This window comes from Pimephales promelas, chromosome 20, assembly GCF_988280905.1.
Source record: "Pimephales promelas chromosome 20, fPimPro1.hap1.1, whole genome shotgun sequence".
Lineage (NCBI taxonomy): Eukaryota > Metazoa > Chordata > Actinopteri > Cypriniformes > Leuciscidae > Pimephales > Pimephales promelas.
Genome location: NC_142788.1, coordinates 29,264,834 through 29,282,760, shown reverse-complemented (window position 1 = coordinate 29,282,760; position 17,927 = coordinate 29,264,834). Strand labels below are relative to the sequence as shown.

At 36.5% G+C, this 17,927-nt stretch overlaps 1 protein-coding gene across 3 annotated transcripts in view; it reads left to right on the top strand.

Moving 5' to 3' along the window:
• scube3 (signal peptide, CUB domain, EGF-like 3) overlaps positions 1-17,927 on the top strand; it is a 131,812-nt gene that overhangs the window by 65,256 nt on the left and 48,629 nt on the right. For all 3 annotated transcript variants that reach the window (XM_039651978.2, XM_039651977.2, XM_089124618.1), the window contains exons 5-6: positions 9,218-9,364; positions 11,057-11,173. In XM_039651978.2, the coding sequence (XP_039507912.2) occupies positions 9,218-9,364; positions 11,057-11,173 (264 nt within the window). The remainder of the gene's footprint in view (positions 1-9,217; positions 9,365-11,056; positions 11,174-17,927) is intronic.

The following is a 17,927-nucleotide window of genomic DNA, read 5'->3' as shown; positions in this document are numbered from 1 at the left end:
TTATAAATATATTACATAAAAATAATAAAATTAGTAATATATATATATATATATATAATATTTTGAATATTTGAATATTTATATTAGTATTGCAGATATTATAGTATAGTATAGTACAGTAATATATAATGTCTTATAAGCAGGTCAAACTATATATTACATTTTTTTATAATTTATCAGCATTATATTAATATATTGTATATTAAAAAATAATAATAGTAATGTAAATATTATAAAACAAATATATAACAAAATGTTTTATATATTTTTTAAATTCTTTCAAATACTTATATTAGTATTATAGATATTATAGAATATAGTATGGTATATAGTGTGCTATACTGTTGTATATAATAATGTAACCTGTTTTTAAGATTTACTGTTTTTAAGATTTGAATCAAAATGAATTGAATAAACCTTACATATTATTCATGCATGAATTAAGAATTTTAACTGAGAAAAAAATATAGCTTAATACATTTTTTTTGCATAAATCTTAATAGAGCAAGGGAATTACCCATTTCAGTTTGTGATTCATATTCATATATTTGTTTTTAAAAATGTTTTCTATTTATGGATACGATTCACGTAAACTGAAATGGTCCATTCCCAGTTCCATTTAAGATTTATCAAAAAAATGTTATTAAGCTCTAGTTCTTAATTCGTAATATGAATACTATGTAAGGATTATTAAATTCAATTTGATGGAATTTTACTATTAATTGAAATTCGTAAATCTTAAAAAAGGCTTAAAATATTTCTTACAATATTTTTGCTGAAAGATCTTGACATGCAGTCAACACTATGATTCTTTTGTAAAAAAAAAAAAAATACATAAAATGCTGAATGAGCAATTAAATGATTATTTTTGTGATCTTATGTAACATATTTTATCTAACATAAAAACCCCACATTATTTGACGTGTTACATGAATTCCTTATGAAGTCCCAGGTTAACACAGTGTTCTCGATTCTTGTTTTACAGGATACGCCCCATAAATTAAGTTTGATATGCTTCAGGAGCATGTGTTGAGGTTTAATTGTTCACAGGTAGTGTTAATTACTTCATCTGTTAAACTGTGAATTGAGAAGCACAAGTTTTACACACTAATGTTGTATTTATCTGCTCTTTTCTTTGTGTTCTTGCTGCATATAAGAGGACAATCAGAGCATGAAACCATTTCTGAGCTGTTGAGCGTACTTAGATATGGCCTTTCACCTTTGTTTGGAAACAACTTTGTATTACACAACACTCACAAACCACTCCATAGGTTTGGGATAAAGCATGTGTGTGTGTGGTTCAGGAGACACAAGAAGGGTCGTGTTTGACAGCCAATCAGTGCAGCTTTTCACTGCGCCAACTCTTCCAGAGAGGTGCTAAAAACCTCAGAAAGCAGGGACGTCAGAGCGCGTCCTTCATGTCGGAGCGCTGTTAGTGTTGGCAAGCCCTTCTGAGACCTGGATCCGACAATTCCTTAAGAAATAGCTTTGATATTACACTGGAATTTTTGCCCTTTTCTTTGCATGAAGCCTTAGGCTCCTGGTAATGTGTTGCAGTTTCCAAAGGGAAGAACAGAGAACAGTTCAAGGAGAAGATATATTAGTATATTGTATAAGTTTCACTGTAGCACTTAAACAATAAGGTTAAAATTAGTTGAAGGATTAGTTCACCTCAAAATGATAATTTACTCACTCCAATGCCATCCAAGATGTTCAGTCTTTCTTTTTTGCCATGAAGAGCTTCACAAGGCTCTGCACGAGTCTTATCTAGCCAAACCATCTGCCATTTTCTTAAAAAAAAAAGGAAAAATATTTATATACTTTTTAACCACAATTGTTCGTCTTTGTTTAAATTAAGTTTAAATTAATTCTGTGGATTTCCCTCCAAATTTATATGGAACATGTCAACATCTTTGATAATGAGATCATAAATGACTCATGATCATTTGAATAATTCCCAGTAACTGAACAGTACAGAGTTAATCTTAATATATAAGTACTTAAAGGGATACTTCACCTCTGGAAAGATGGGTGTGTATTTAAAATGGGTCATTTATGTAGAAGAAATGTGAAATTATTTTTTGAATTTGGAGCTTTCTAGACTGAGAAAAGCCAGAAAATCTATTTTTGGCTTATGTGGATGAAAGACAACAACTCCCAGAATGCACTTGCTTCGCTGCCCTAGGAGGCCACGCCTACCGGTAACAGAGCGCAGTCGTTAAACAACAAGTCTAGGCTACTAGTGAGTCTCCGTGATGAGTCTGCCCGAAAATGTGTTTCGAGATCGTCCAAAATGTCCGGGATTGGGCTTTTGCGTTCTATAGTCGCCATTCATCATGTTTACTGTGGCGAGCGGGACGAGTGAGGGCCGCGGGAGAACGGCGTGAGGTCGGTGGCGTGATTACCGATGAGCGACACCTGTGAGACGCACCGGTCTCGTATCTCTCACGGAGGAGCGGGAATTTTCTTAGCAATGTTAAACGCCATCAGCCTCAGTTTAGCGTTCATGTAAACACTACATTCAGATTCACCAATCGGAACGAATTCAGTTAGATTGAAACAAAAGCTGTGCATGTAAACAATGAATGGCGACTGCGGAAAGCAAAAGCTGAACATCGAGGGTCGGACATGTCCGGGAAAAAGAGGATGGTAACCCCTAAAGTTACTACTCAGCTTTCTCCACAGAACAAGAGCCTGCTAGCTTAGCTTCCAAACAAAGATGGCCGACACTATGTGTTCATTCTGTGAGTGAGATCGCCCTCTATGGGCGGGTTGAGAATATGCGGGACAGACCCGACTACTGACTGTAGTCTTTAGCCTCTGGACAAAAAATCCTCCGATGACAGAAAATGATGAATTTTTGCATTATCGGAGGATTTTTTCCAGACAAAAAATACATAAATCTCTCGTCTCAGGGGGATATGAGGGTGAAAAGCATGATAATTCGAAAATACTACAGGTTTTCTACTAATACAAAGCTTAATTGTAAATCTTGAAGTTTCATAGATCTTACTATTTTCTTGTAAAACAAACTTTGCTTTATTCTCAACTTTGAAAAATCTTTTATTACAGTGCTTACTCTTTGTATAATTGCATGATTCCCATTATCATGTCAAAAGTAGCAGCCAGAGCCTTCAACAGTGGAAGTTTGATGTGTGGTTTCATTATCTGCCGCACTTTCTTTGTTCTTCCACTCTTTGCAAAGTCTCATAATTACGGTAATTCTATCATGACGCAAGATGCCTCATCCTCGAGTCTTTGATGCTCTATAATCACCAGTGAAAAGCCTTTGGAGTGAGTGCATTATGATCGCTTGATCTAGAAAATTGAATGAAATGCAGTTTCTCTGCTCTGCCGCGGTGACTTGGCCTCCAGCTCTCGTCCCCGGCCGTCACTCAGTAAAGTGTCTGTGCGTATCCCGCGTCCTCCACGTATGGACGCGTTTAACAGGCTTGTGTTTGTTTTAACAGGCCGCAGACCCTAATCGGACACTTTTTATTCCCGTCAAATGGCTTTCCCATCGCTTTTTCCCCCAACGCTTGTGTGAATTTCTTCCTATTTCCGATCATTCAACTCCATTTTTCTTAAGGCCGGGAGTCTCGGGAGAGATTAGAATAACGCTCGTAATGGTAAAAACGGCAGGAATTCGGCAGGGAGTTACGGGTGGGCTCGTTGTATCAGCACTTGAGCGTTTTACTGCTCTTCTGAGAGTCTTCAGGTCTCCGTGACCCGGCTGTGATTAATGGGTCTGTAGATGTAGGGGTCTTAGACCCTCAGTAAGTGATATGATTCGCTCTCTCTCTGGACCGTTTTTGAACTCGCGTGATTTACGTCTCATTTTTTAGGTCTACGTAAAGTGACCTGCACACCTTTTCTCTCTCTCTCTCTCTCTCATAAAGGCCTTTCGCATGACTCCACATGAAAAGCGTGGACGATCTAGTCATGAAGAGCTGGGTTTATGGGATTGTAAGGTACTGTGGCAGGGAAGTCAGCACATTAAAAAGAGTTTATTTGATCAAAAATAAAGAAAAGCATGGCAAAATATTATTACCGTTTAAAAGAAATGGATTCTATGTGAATATTTACTAAAATGTAATTTATTCCTGTGATCAAAACTGTATTTTCAGCATCATTACTCCAGTCTTGGAGTCACATGACCCTTCAGAAATCACTCTAATATGATGATTTAATGCTCAATAGACATTTCTGATCATTATATGTTGAAAACCGTTGTGCTGCTTCATATTGTTTTAGAGCAGCATTTGTATAGGAAATTACAAATGTCGACTGTCACCTTTGATCAATATAATGCATCCTTGTTAAAAGTGTTAAAGGAGTAGTTCACTTTAAAAAAAAACTCATCCAAGATGTCCATGTCATTCTTTCTTCAGTCGAAAAGAAATTAAGGTTTTTGATGAAATCATTCCAGGATTTTTCTCCATTATAATGGACTTTAATGGGAACCAAACGGTTCAAAGTCCAAAAGACACTTTCCGTACAAACTGTTCAAAGGGTTTTAAACGACACCAGACGATGAATAAGGGTCTTATCAAGCGAAACCATCGCTCATTTAATAGATAAACAAAAAGTTTAAGTTTTATAAGCTCAAATGCTCGCCGATCCGTTTGACGTAGGGTGTCGTGGGGATTCTTAAACGACAACGGGCGTCGGGACGCAAGATTCGATTGTATCATCTCTTATTGTGTGTCATAGTGGGCGTCAACCTACGTCGCGTCTGCGATGCTTCACGACATCACAACAAAAAGACTAGCATGTTTAATTTTTTTAACGGTCGTCCACGACGGTTCCGTCACATGTGTGAGGTTGACCAATAGGAGCACAGAAGCTTTTCCGTACACAACTTTCAAAAATGGCGAGTCGATGGTGCTAACGTTAAAACTAAAAGTAAAAATATATAAGAAAACAATATTATACCTCAATCTCTCTTTGGAGGATTGACAGCCCATACTGTCCTCTTCGAGCAATCCAGGAACGTGTCCATTGTCGGGTTTTCTTCCTTTTTTTACTTTTTTCTGAACACAGGAACACACTTTTTTCTGTTTGTTTACGTTTGTTTTCGGAAGTCACTCGCTACTACTTTCGCCTTCTCGATGACGGCACACGACTGGTCAGGAAGCAACGTGTAGTCTGACATGTGTCTTGTCCACGACACGACAAGGTTTTAGGAGTCAAAATAGCGTAATCTGACACAGTGATTATCGTAACAAACAAAAAAAAGAATCGTGTAATCTGAACCAGGCATAATGTTGACCAGTTGTCTTGTATTAAATGCATTATATTCACACAATCCACACACCATATACAATTTCAATCCGTTTGTTATCTCAACCTGGCAACCTATACCCCAGTCGCAGTTGCGGAAAGCTCAACCCGAACGGTACCCCTGCACAAATCTCACGAATTTGCAAAACCAAGCTATGACGTGAAATGACCTTAAGTATGGAGTCGGTAGTTTACCAACAACAGAAGTTTCTCCATCTGTCTGTTTTCCGTGCAAATATGCGAGCCGTTTATTCCCAAAGTTGTGTAAGGCGACGACGTTGAAGCGCTCGGCGAAAACGTCATCATTCACGGCTGCAGAACGGGGGAGATTTAGACCCTGCGAATGAATTAGAGAAATTGGAAAGTTCCTCAGACATCAGTTCCCAGGAGCAGCGAGAATAAAAAATGGTCCGATTTTGTTTTCTGGCAGAAGAAATGGAAAACAAACGGTTCTAATTAATCAAAGTGATGCCGGCAGATGTGAAAGGTTGTGAATTACCAATTGAAAGCTAAACATTCAGTCCTGTCGCACACATTGGTCCTCTGTCCACATTTGTCAGCGCTTTTCATGTGTGGAGGGGAAAGGTTTCCTGTAAAGCTGCTAAAACACTGGCCTCGGGGTGTGTGTGTCTTTAAAAGTGTATTTCTGCTCTCAGTGTTGTTATTTGGGGCCTAAACTGCTAGATTTTATTACAAGCATTTTGACTGACCAAACCTGTTTAGAGATGAGCTGTGTGCGGAAGTTGACTGAAAAAGCATTTAGCGGAAATGCACATTTAAATGTAGAGTCAATGGGTCTCATTCATGAAACACGAGCAGAACGAATTTTTGTGTGAATTTTCGGATTCATTAAAATGTTTGTATTTTCCAAATGTTAGTCGGTACACAAGAAATCTACACCTGCTCCCAGCCACGTGTAAATGGTGCGCTTAACATCCGAACGTTTTGCTCATTAATAAGGCTGCATTTTAATTCACCTTAATCGGGTACATATTTAAACAGCATTTTGAAAAAATATTATATAGTAATTACATACGTTTTTTTCTTTTTACTTTTATTATGAGAGCCAGTAATCTGGTGATCAATGGCGGCCCTTCTCCAGTTTGAATACGATTTTTCCGAAGTGAATTAATTTGTTTTTTTTTTTTTTTTTTTTTTTTTTTTTGCTGTCAAGCTTATTGTCAAACCATTTTCTTCTCACTTCTGGGACTGTTCGATTAACAGTTTAACAGTTCGATTAATGTTCTGTATGCTTGGAATATGAAGGCTGAAATGTGAAGTATACAACAGTCATGCGACGAAATGAACTGAAATTAAAGAAATATTAGCCGTTATGTTTTGAATAGGGTTGTCAAACGATTAATCGCATCCCAAATAAACTTTTGTGTTCACTGTGTATAATTATTTTGTGTATATATATATATATATATATATATATATATATATATACACAAACATATGCATTTTTTTTTATTTGATTGAATTGCCATTTTTTTAAAAACTAAAAAGGTGTTTTTTATATCTGTGAGGTGTTATTTTAGTATCATTTATATATGAAGAGTTCAGATGCAAAAGCCTCTAAATGCCATTTGAAATTTTCTTCTTTAATGATGATTTTTATCAAACTTGTATATTTAAGTTCAGTAATTTCACTTAAATAACAATAAATAGGTAATTATCATTGCCATTTAAGTTAAATTACTGAACTTAAATATACAAGTTTGATAAAAATCATCATTAAAGAAGAAAATTTCAAATGGCATTTAGAGGCTTTTGCATCTGAACTCTTCATATACTATTATAGTATTTATTTATTTTTTTACATTTTTCAGTGTTCATTTTTTTGTGATACTGTTTAAAATGATTTTTTAAATATTCCCATTTAGCTTTAATTAATTTTGTACATTTTTCCATCTAATATTTATTTCAGCTTAATTTCAGTTAACAGAAGCGATTTTTAAAAAGGACCTTTTTTATTTTTAGTTGACACAAACAACACCGAATTTGATGCCATTCACATGAGCATGATGAAGTCATGTGCCAACAATGTATCATACCACTGTCTAAAATATTAATGTATTTAGTGTATTTCATTATCTGTTACATAATATCTATTATATGAAACATTATATGTATGCATTAATGTATAATGTATTTTGTTTTACATAATTTTATGAAAAAGTAGTGTGCAGTTGAATATTGGATTTCGAATATTACTGGTATTTTTTTCCTGTTCACTTTTTTTTTTCTGTAAAAGTTCTGTCAAGTTTGCCTGCATATGTGACTGACTCCTGTTGGATAAATGTGATATAAAGTGTTTTCTCATATAACCTTGGGTATAGATGTTCCCTTCAGTGTGCCGCTTTCCCAGGGTGCCTCGGGTCTGTTGACACAGATGCGTCCTGGGGTCTGAAGTCAGAGGGGTGCTTTCATTCTCCTCTTACTGTTCAAACACTGGTGAACATGAGTCTGATCTGGGGTCAGTCAAAGAAAAGCAATACTCACCCAGTTCCTCTGGTTCTGAACGGCTGATACTTTTCTCACCGAGCCGAACCAGACTTCCAAACTCTCTTTAAGTCACGTGAAATCAAAAATGACAATTCTTATTATGGATGAATCCCATGTGATCTTGAATTAAAATAACTTCCCCTCCCTCTTGCAGTGACATCTCTTCTCTGATTTTGAGGGTGGGGCAACCTGTCACTCACGTGAGATTGACCAATAGCAAATCACAACCATCCAATCAGTTCCACAAGCCCCGCCCTCTACATTTGTTCTTGTTTGAGAAGCTGTAGTGATGCAATAGTGAAATTTTTATTTTCTTAGGTCGGGTTGGCATGTGTTTGTGCTCAGACTTGTGGTATAAACTGAAGGAAATCCCAAAACTGCTGTTCCTGAGAGTAATTGAACTGTTTGTCATGGATCTGTAATCAAAGTGATAATTAAATAATTTTTTCTGTAATTAAAAATGATGAGCAAAGCAACAAAATCATAGCCAGTCAAAATGTATTTGATTTTTGATATACGTATACACTACTGTTCAAAAGTTTGAGGTCAGTAAGTTTACGTTCCTGAAAGAAATTTTATTTTTACTGAGCAGGGATGCATTGAAATGATCAAAAGTGACAGTAAAGACTTCTACAAAAGATTTTAAATAAATGCTGTTCTTTTGAACATTTTATTCATCACAGTATATTTATCACAGTTTCCACAATAATGTTAAGCAGCACAAGTGTTTTCAACATTAATAATAATCAGAAATGTTTCTTGAGCATCAAATCATCATATTAGAGTGATTTCTGAAGGATCATGTGACTCTGAAGACTGGAGAAATGAAATGATGCTGGAAATTCAGCTTTGATCACTGGAATAAATTACATTTAACAATATAATCACATTCAAAAAATAATTATAATAATATTTCACAATATTACTTTTGATCACAGTAACGAGCATATGAGACCTCTTTCAAAAATAATAACAAATCTTACCTACTTAACTTATAGTAACTAGGTAAGATGGATGGATGGATTGGTGGGTGGATGGATGGATGGTAGTTTTTGGATAGTACAGCATGTGTAGCTTTTTCAAGATCATTCTTTGATAAAACTGAATTAAATTTTGCAATATTTTTTAATTGAAAGAAACTAAGTTAGTGGCATGACCTTTTATGGTTTAAAACTGGCCCATACTCTTTACTGGTGGACACTAAATATATACTGTATATATATATACTGTAGTGTACAGTATGTGAAACATGATTTTGGACCAATGAGGTTTCACTGTGGGTGGAGCTACCTGGAGCAATGTGATAAACCCTAGAAACAAATAAATCTAAAGTGATTTATTGCATGACCTTTATAAACAATTCAGACATTTCTGTTTTGCAGAGGAATCATAATTTCTGTCTCCACCCTTTCTTAATGTTCTGCAGTGCGTTTTAATGGAACTAAAGACGTGCCCACCTGCATGGATAAAAATCACGGCTGTGCACACATTTGCAGAGAAACGCCCAAAGGATCCATCGCCTGTGAGTGCAGACCGGGATTTCAGCTCACCAAGAACAGCCGAGACTGTAAATGTAAGTGGATGGATCGGTGGATGGATGGATTGGTGGATGGATGGATCGGTGGATGGATGGATGGATGGATCGGTGGATGGATGGATGGATGGATTGGTGGATGGATGGATGGATTGGTGGATGGATGGATGGATTGGTGGATGGATGGATTGTTGGATGGGTGGATGGGTGGATGGATGGATGGATGGATGGGTGGATGGATGGATCGGTGGATGGATGGATGGATGGATGGATGGATGGATTGGTGGATGGATGGATCGGTGGATGGATGGGTGGGTGGATGCATGGATGGATGGATGGATTGGTGGATGGGTGGATGGGTGGATGGATTGGTGGATGGATGGATGGATGGGTGGATGGATGGATGGATGGATGGGTGGATGGGTGGATGGATGGATCGGTGGATGGATGGATGGATGGATGGATTGGTGGATGGATGGATCGGTGGATGGATGGATGGATGGGTGGGTGGATGCATGGATGGATGGATGGATTGGTGGATGGGTGGATGGATGAATGGGTGGATGGATGGATGGATGGATGGATGGATTGGTGGATGGGTGGATGGATGGATGCATGGATGGATGGATGGGTGGATGCATGGATGGATGGATGGGTGGATGCATGGATGGATTGGTGCATGGGTGGATGGATGGATGGATGGATTGGTGGATTGGTGGATGGATGGATGCATGGATGGATGGATGGGTGGATGCATGGATGGATTGGTGCATGGGTGGATGGATGGATGGGTGGATGGATGGATGCATGGATGGATTGGTGGGTGGATGGATGGATGGATTGGCACGTGTTGCTTTTTCGAGATCATTCTTTGATAAAACTGAATTAAATTTTGCAATCTTTTTTAATTGAAAGAAACTAAGTTAGTGGCATGACCTTTTATGGTTGAAAACTGGCCCATACTCTTTACTGGTGGACACTAAATATATATATATAGATTGCCAAAAATGTATTACTTTTTGTCATTTTACATTAGAAAATTTTAGTTAATCCAAAGTTTCACCTCAAGGCAAGTTTATTTATATAGCACATTTCATACACAATGGTAATTCAACGTGCTTTACATAGAAGAAATAAAAATAATCAAAAGAAATAAAATTAAAATGGTTTAGAATAAAAAAAATAGATAAAAACAGTATTAACAGTCAATCCAAGCAGAGAATTTTCAGCCTCATTACTTCCTGTTTTAAAAGGAAGTACAACTGCATATCATTAGCATAACTATGATATGAAATTATTTATTTGAATAATTTGAAAATATGAAATTATTTATTATATATTTATTTATATTTATCAAATATAGAGCCCAGCGGAATCATGTAACGGAAAAAAGTAACGGCCCTAAAATAGAGCCCTGAGGTACCTCATAAGTTACAGGAGCAGCAGATGAAAAATTATTCCCAATCTTTACCGCAAATGTCATAGATAGATAGATAGATAGATAGATAGATAGATAGATAGATAGATAGATAGATAGATAGATAGATAGATAGATAGATAGATAGATAGATAGACAGATAGATTGATTGATTGATTGATTGATTGATTGATTGATTGATTGGTAGATAGATACATTGATTGATAAATAGAACAATGGATGGATGGGTTGATAGATGTTAGTGATTAGAAGTTAGTGATCTCTAATCTCTCAATGTTGATGTTCTTGACTAGTGACGTGTAACTATGGCAACGGTGGCTGTCAGCACATCTGTGAGGAGACGGACCACGGGCCCAGATGTTCCTGCCACATGAAGTTTGCGCTTCACTCTGATGGGAAGACCTGTGTAGGTTAGTGAACACCCGCACGGCAACACTCGACTCTACTTTAACTAGAGTAAAGAAATCTGCTCGGTTTTACCAGTTTTATCTGGGAAAAAGTTGTTGACAGGTGATGGGAAAATAAGGGTGATTGATGACATCAGCCAAAATGAAAATAGTTTATTTATTTATTTATTTTTATATTGTGCACCACTGAATCGGTTGATTTTGATTTCACATTGACTTTAAAATATCCCTAGTGAGCTGCAGACACCGTTAAAGCAAAGGCATTGGCTTTAAGAGACTTCTAGTGGAAACTCTAAACTTTACGCTCTGTTAAGTCCAGCGTTTGGCTTGATTTTATGCAGTGGAACCAAATCTCAGAGTTTCACTCGACGTTCAGAACATACAGTGGGAAATGGGCCGTTCTGTGCACCTCAAGTGTTTGACAGTGAGCACATTGTCCTTTAGTTACGCTTCATTTACATACATATGTTAGTGTTTCCATTAGTCTAGTCACGGATGAGGATTTACAGGCATCGTGGGAGCTATAAACAGAAAGTTGAGCGCAGAAAGACACTTACGCATGAGGTATAAACTTGATGTATTTGACGATATATCAAACTTAGGAAATCAAGATCACTGAATGTGAAGAGTTATGCGCCTTTCTGCTCTATTCTTCTTTTTTTCTGTTTAACCTTGCTTGCTTGAACACATTTCCCTTCGACTTTTCACGTTCTTAAAGAGCACTGTTTGGTCACAATGCTGTGCGTAATTTATGAGCAATTAGCGTCAATAATAAAAATAAAGATTGTCTAAGCTGGTTTTCTTATAGTTGTATTTTATTTAATTTTTTTATTACACCTGGCAGCATATGACCTAAATAAAAAGTGTGTGCGTTTGTGTGTCTGAGTCAATCACAAGTGTTCTTTGCACCTCTTTAGCCAATCATAGCTTTGCTTTCTATTACTGCAACCAATCACAGCAGACCTCTGTATCACTGAGCCGCGATTCATCAAAGACTAGCGATCCGCAGCGGACTTACGACTGTTTACGCCAAGTCTGAATTACGTCATACGAAATATCAATCTCTGTGCCAAAAAATCATTTTGTGATTATTCATAGTTGTGTATTGTAAGAGAGTAGATTTTCTGTTAATTTTTTTTAGGGAAAATTACCCCATTCTTTTCTTATATTTATTTAATTATTTTTCGCAAAACTACTCAGAACATGAACAGTAATTAAATAAAATCATAACTAAATACATATAATAGAAGTTGTGTAGCAGATAAAGGACACTAGGTTTTCAGGAAAATACATATATATATAATACATTTTATGTATATAATTTTGTGTGTGTGTTTTTAAGTTTTGTTATTTCTGTGCTACTTTTTCGGCATAATTTCTAATAATATTTTAAGGCTGTCAAATGATTAATCACATCCATAAAGTTTGTGTTTACATAACATATGTGGGTGAACTGTGTATAATTATTTTGTATATTTATATATAAACATACATGCATGTATATTTAAGAAAAAATATTATTTCTATATAAAATATTTAAATTTATATACAATATAAATTATATATAAATCTATATACATGAAAATATTTCTTAAATATATACAAGCATGTGTGTGTATTTATATACATGTATACAAAATAATTATACACAGTGCACCCACATATATAATAAAAACACAAACTTTTATTTTGGATGCGACAGCCCTAATTAATATGAATAATTATTATTATTTGTAGTAGTAGTAGTTCTAGTACTACTTTTACTATTATTATTACTATTATTACATTTTTTCATCAAACTTTCGGTAAGTGTCAGAGTGAGACTCACTTTACCCCACATGATTTTTTTTTTCTAATTGATCATTAGCTTAATTTAAAAATAATATAAATTAATAATAATAATTTTGCAAATGTATATATTTTTTTCTATTTCTCTGGGAATTTGTTTTTGAGAATCACCAATAATTAAAAAAAAGTGAGTTTAATTTTTTTAATTTTTTTATGTTGTTTAGTCGCATTGAATTGGACGGCCATTATTACCGCTACTCAGTGCTCATATGTAACAGACACTTTTGATATGTTGGTGTAAGCTGAAAACGGATCTAGGGAGCGTTGGCCGTAACAGCTGGAAAAGTCATAAAACAAGCGGATCCGCAGACTTCAGGATGGCATTATGAATCCTTAAGTTAGCAACCGCTCCTCTCAGCGGCCACATCCAAATAGAAACAAACACACACACGCTCTTAAAGACAGACCTTTAAAAGCAGCATTTCAGCAGGGCCCTTGTTTCCCGGCCGAACGGTGGTTAGTCTGGCTTCTGATCCGTTCTTTTGCACTCTCTCTCCTCGACGATCCAGCTCTCATGTCAAGGTCTCACTCCGACGCCCTATTATTACCCCTCTGTTCCCCCCCAAAACCCGCCAGCAGCTCCGCAAATGAGACGCCTGGCGTGTCTGACGGCCCCCGAAGACAAAACTGAAGGAGTAAAGCACAGGCCACAGAGGCCAGAGGCATGCGGTGAATCTGTCAGGGTCGCAGGAATCCAGGCCTCGCTCTCTCACGGGCTCTAATAGGCCAGAAAGCCACAATAAAACAAGCTGAACTTATTAACGAGCCCCCGTTGAGCGATGGGCTGGAGTCACGGAGTAATTGATGTAGCCTACCCACAATCCCCTCAGGAGATGGAAACCGTTGGCATGATAAGAGGAGGTGAGAGGAGAGATGGATGTTTCCTCAACGACAGACACTTTTACGTCCCGGGGGACTGATTTTTATTAAACAGACTCAAACTTTTTGTGATGTGAAAGTCACATTTAAACTTTTGTGGAAACTTGACTTTTATTATGCACTTATTTTCAAACACAATAGTAAAATGCGTGTTACCAAATAGTGTGTGTTTTTATATACACTAGCTTTTGTGTAGCTCTTCTGATCGCCAAGGCTGCATTTATGTGATCAAATAAATCAGTAACATAATATTATTACTAGAGCTGGGTAATAAATATCGATTTCTCGATATTAAACGATTCTCATTTTTACGAACCGATATCGATTCTTAAATCTCAAGAATCGATTAGTCATCCTGTTTCATTTGAATGAATGGGACATTGTATCGCGGCTGCGCGCATCCAAAAATCGCAATAATCTTTGTCCTTTGTTACTATTGATATGAAACAAAGTCTCAAATTTCAAATTACGTCCATTTTATTTAGAAATTCAAAAACATAAATAGCGTTTTGCCGCTGTGGCGTGAGATCGCTCTGGAGAAGCAGCAGCGCTGATCTCTCTTCCGGCTTAATAATACCAGTCACAGCGCGAAATAAACATGAATGAGCGTCTGAAAGTGTGTTAAAGATAGAGTACAACTTATCGAAATCCGTATCATGTCACATTGATTCGCTCAATCAGCGTTTCAACCGCGGAAAGACGTCAGTTAAACAGCTTGTAATCAATGTATCGTCATATTTACCTCAGAAAACCCACATAAACTCGTTAGTCAGCTAGAAAAAAATAACTCTAGAGAGGAGCATTTTGCTAAATATATACATCATATTACATATGCATTATAATCTTAATGTTTTTCAATATTTAATGCATATTTGAATGAATCTGGCAAGTTTTTATGACAGTCACCATTTAAATATTTATATTTCATATAATCTTCTTACTAGGGTTGGGTATCGTTTAAATTTGAACGATTCTGATTCCGATTCCGATTCCTTGTTTCGATTCCGGTTCCTAACGATTCTCGATTTCGATTCTTTTAAGAGGCAGGGTCAAAAAAGTTTAGCTAACCTTGCTACACTTTGGACCGCCGGCGTAAGGTACTCATGTTCGACTCGCGCGGTTATGCCAACACTTCCGGTAGACGCTTCTTCGTTGGTGTTGTTCAGCGGTTTCTTCTTCCGCTCAGCGGACTGTGAATATCGAAACTAGGAATTGAAATTTTAACTTTTGAACGATTCCGGGAAAAACGAAAAATTTGTCCCGGTTCCAATCGATACTCGATTCTCGATACCCAACCCTACTTCTTACTATAAAATAAATAAAAGTGTAATTTAAGTGTTTGTATAGCTACAAAACAGTTAATTATTACCTTCATATTAGGCTAATAAAGTCTATAGGCTACAACTAGACCCCCATAGTTTACACTTTACAGTTAATATAGTTAAGAGATCTGATTTCCCTGAGAAAATTTGCCGTTTATTGTAACTGATATCCAAAATAATCAATATTGAATCGAATCTGAATCGAAATCGAATCGAATTGCAAGCTTGTGAATCGAAATTGAATTGAATTGTGAGATTTGTGTCAACACCCAACCCAGCCCTAATTATTACCATTTAAAATAGCAATTTTCGATGTGAATATATAGTAATTTATGTATTTTAAGCATCATTACTCCAGTCTTCAGTGTCACATGATCCTAATATGATGATCTGATGCTCAAGAACCATTTTTTGATTATTATCAATGTCGAACACAGTTTTGCTACACAATATTTTAGTGGAAAGTGTGATACATACATTAATTTGCTTAGAATAGAAAGTGATAGAGAACAGCATTTATTTGAAATATAAGTATTTTGTAACATTATAAATGTCTTTTACTCTCACTTTCAATCAGTTCAATGCAACCTTGGTGTGTGTGTGTCTGTGAAGATGATTGTCAAGTTGTAATTTTGTATCCTGCCTAACTTTGAAGAAAGTGCAAAGTATTTCTGTGTATTTATGCTGGAATAAAATTGGCATAAAATTATCCATAGCAACAAAAGGTGTCAGCCATATTATTTAAAAAAAAAAATGATGTGGTGGGAATAATGATCAAAAAGAATTCCTCCTCCGTTGGCAATTGCAAATTGACGAACGACTTCAACAATTTCAGAGTGTATTTTAAGGCTATTTATTTTCTAAACCAGGCGGCCAAAAGTGTCCTAGTCGAAGAAACATTCAGCGCAAGCTTTCACTTTTCATTCTTTTCAAGTCTTGCCACCCTCACCTCACGTTGTTTACTACATATTGTGAATAAAACGGTGGAGAGGACCAGACGTAGCATGTGTTAAAGACATTTTCAGATGCCATTGCAGTGATTTGGTCAGCGACTGGAGCCTGACCAACACTTCAACATCTCTGGATGGATTTGCAGAAATAGCTCAGCGTTTGATCGCATGTATTTTTGTTAGTCAGACCTCATTACTACGATATGGATCCTTATGAACAGGTGTTATCAATTGAGCTTTAAGTGATCTCTTGTCATTTTGAACCTAGCATCCTTTGATTCGGGACAGCTCTAGGACTTTAATCTTGAAATGGCACATTGGTAGAGTAAAATCAATCACTCTGATCTCACTGGGTGGCTTTTTGTGTTCCTTGAGCTGCTTCATCTATTCTCTAAACCATGGGTCACCAATCTCGGTCCTGGAGGGCCGGTGTCCTGCAGAGTTTAGCTCCAACCCCAATTAAACACACCTAAACCAGCTAATCGAGGTCTCACTAGGCATAATAGAAACTTTCAGGCAGGTGTGTTGGACCTGGTTGGAGCTAAACTCTGCAGGACATCAGCCCTCCAGGACCGAGATTGGTGACCACTGCTCTAAACCCTCATTGACTGCTTTTCTTCAGAAGTGATGGATTTCGGCCGCTCTGATTACTTTTGCACTTTGTACGGCTTCCATCCTTCACAATCTGTCGCTGAAGTTTTGCCTCGGCAGGTTTAGCGAAGGGGTTTGATTTAAAAGCGCGGAATAAAACAAATCTAATAGCACACATCCACGTTTATTATCAGATAATACCTGAATGCTTCTCAGAGGCAGTTGCAGTCGGACACCGTCCAAAGTGGTGGTGCACTTGGGCACTGGTAAAACATGGACTGTGTATATAATGAAATGCATTTTATTTACTTTTCAATGTTCATCAATGGATAAAGATGCACTTTGTAGTTACAGCATCTGTATATATATATATATATATATATTTTCTTTGATATTATCTTTTTATTTGTAAAGGCAAAAATCCCATCACATACAGTAATTACAATTTTAGTAATTTCAGTACATAGGTAGGGATGAATTCAGAAAGTTTAGATGTATTGTCCATAATGCCCTTCTGAGTTTTCCTTTTACGGACCAGAACATATTTCAGTTAGGTACCGGGATGGGCACCACCTCAGGTAATTAAAACATCACATAAAAAGGCAGGTCTACACAAAGCACAAGTACAGTCAAATGAAATCAGATCTGATTGGTTTTACATACTCAGTCCATTTGGTCCAAATCCTATAATTTTTTTTCTTTTTCAACTTTGAGGGAGAAGGATATCTTTTCCATGACATAAATCTCATACACAATTTCAATCCATTCATTAATGGTGGGTGGATCTACTTTTAACCATTTCCTCGTAACAGATTTCTTACTGGCTGCCATTAGTATCGCTAACAATTTTTTTATCGTTGATATTCCATGTTTCGAATCCTAGATTGCCCAAATATACAGTTTCAAATTTGAATGGGATGTTTACATTAAATACATTGTTTATGTGTAGCATCTGTATATTTTTCTAGTAATTTTCCTGTTTATGATCACATGATCCCGAATGGCAATCCATCGTGATTTGTCATAACTTCGGCACTCTATTATGTTCCAAACCTCTTCTTTTTATTCTGTGGACGATATTTTTAAGAATGTTGAATGTCTTTGGTTGGATGAAAGCTTTGGAATGACATAAGAGTGAGTAAATGATGATGACAGGATTTCATTTTT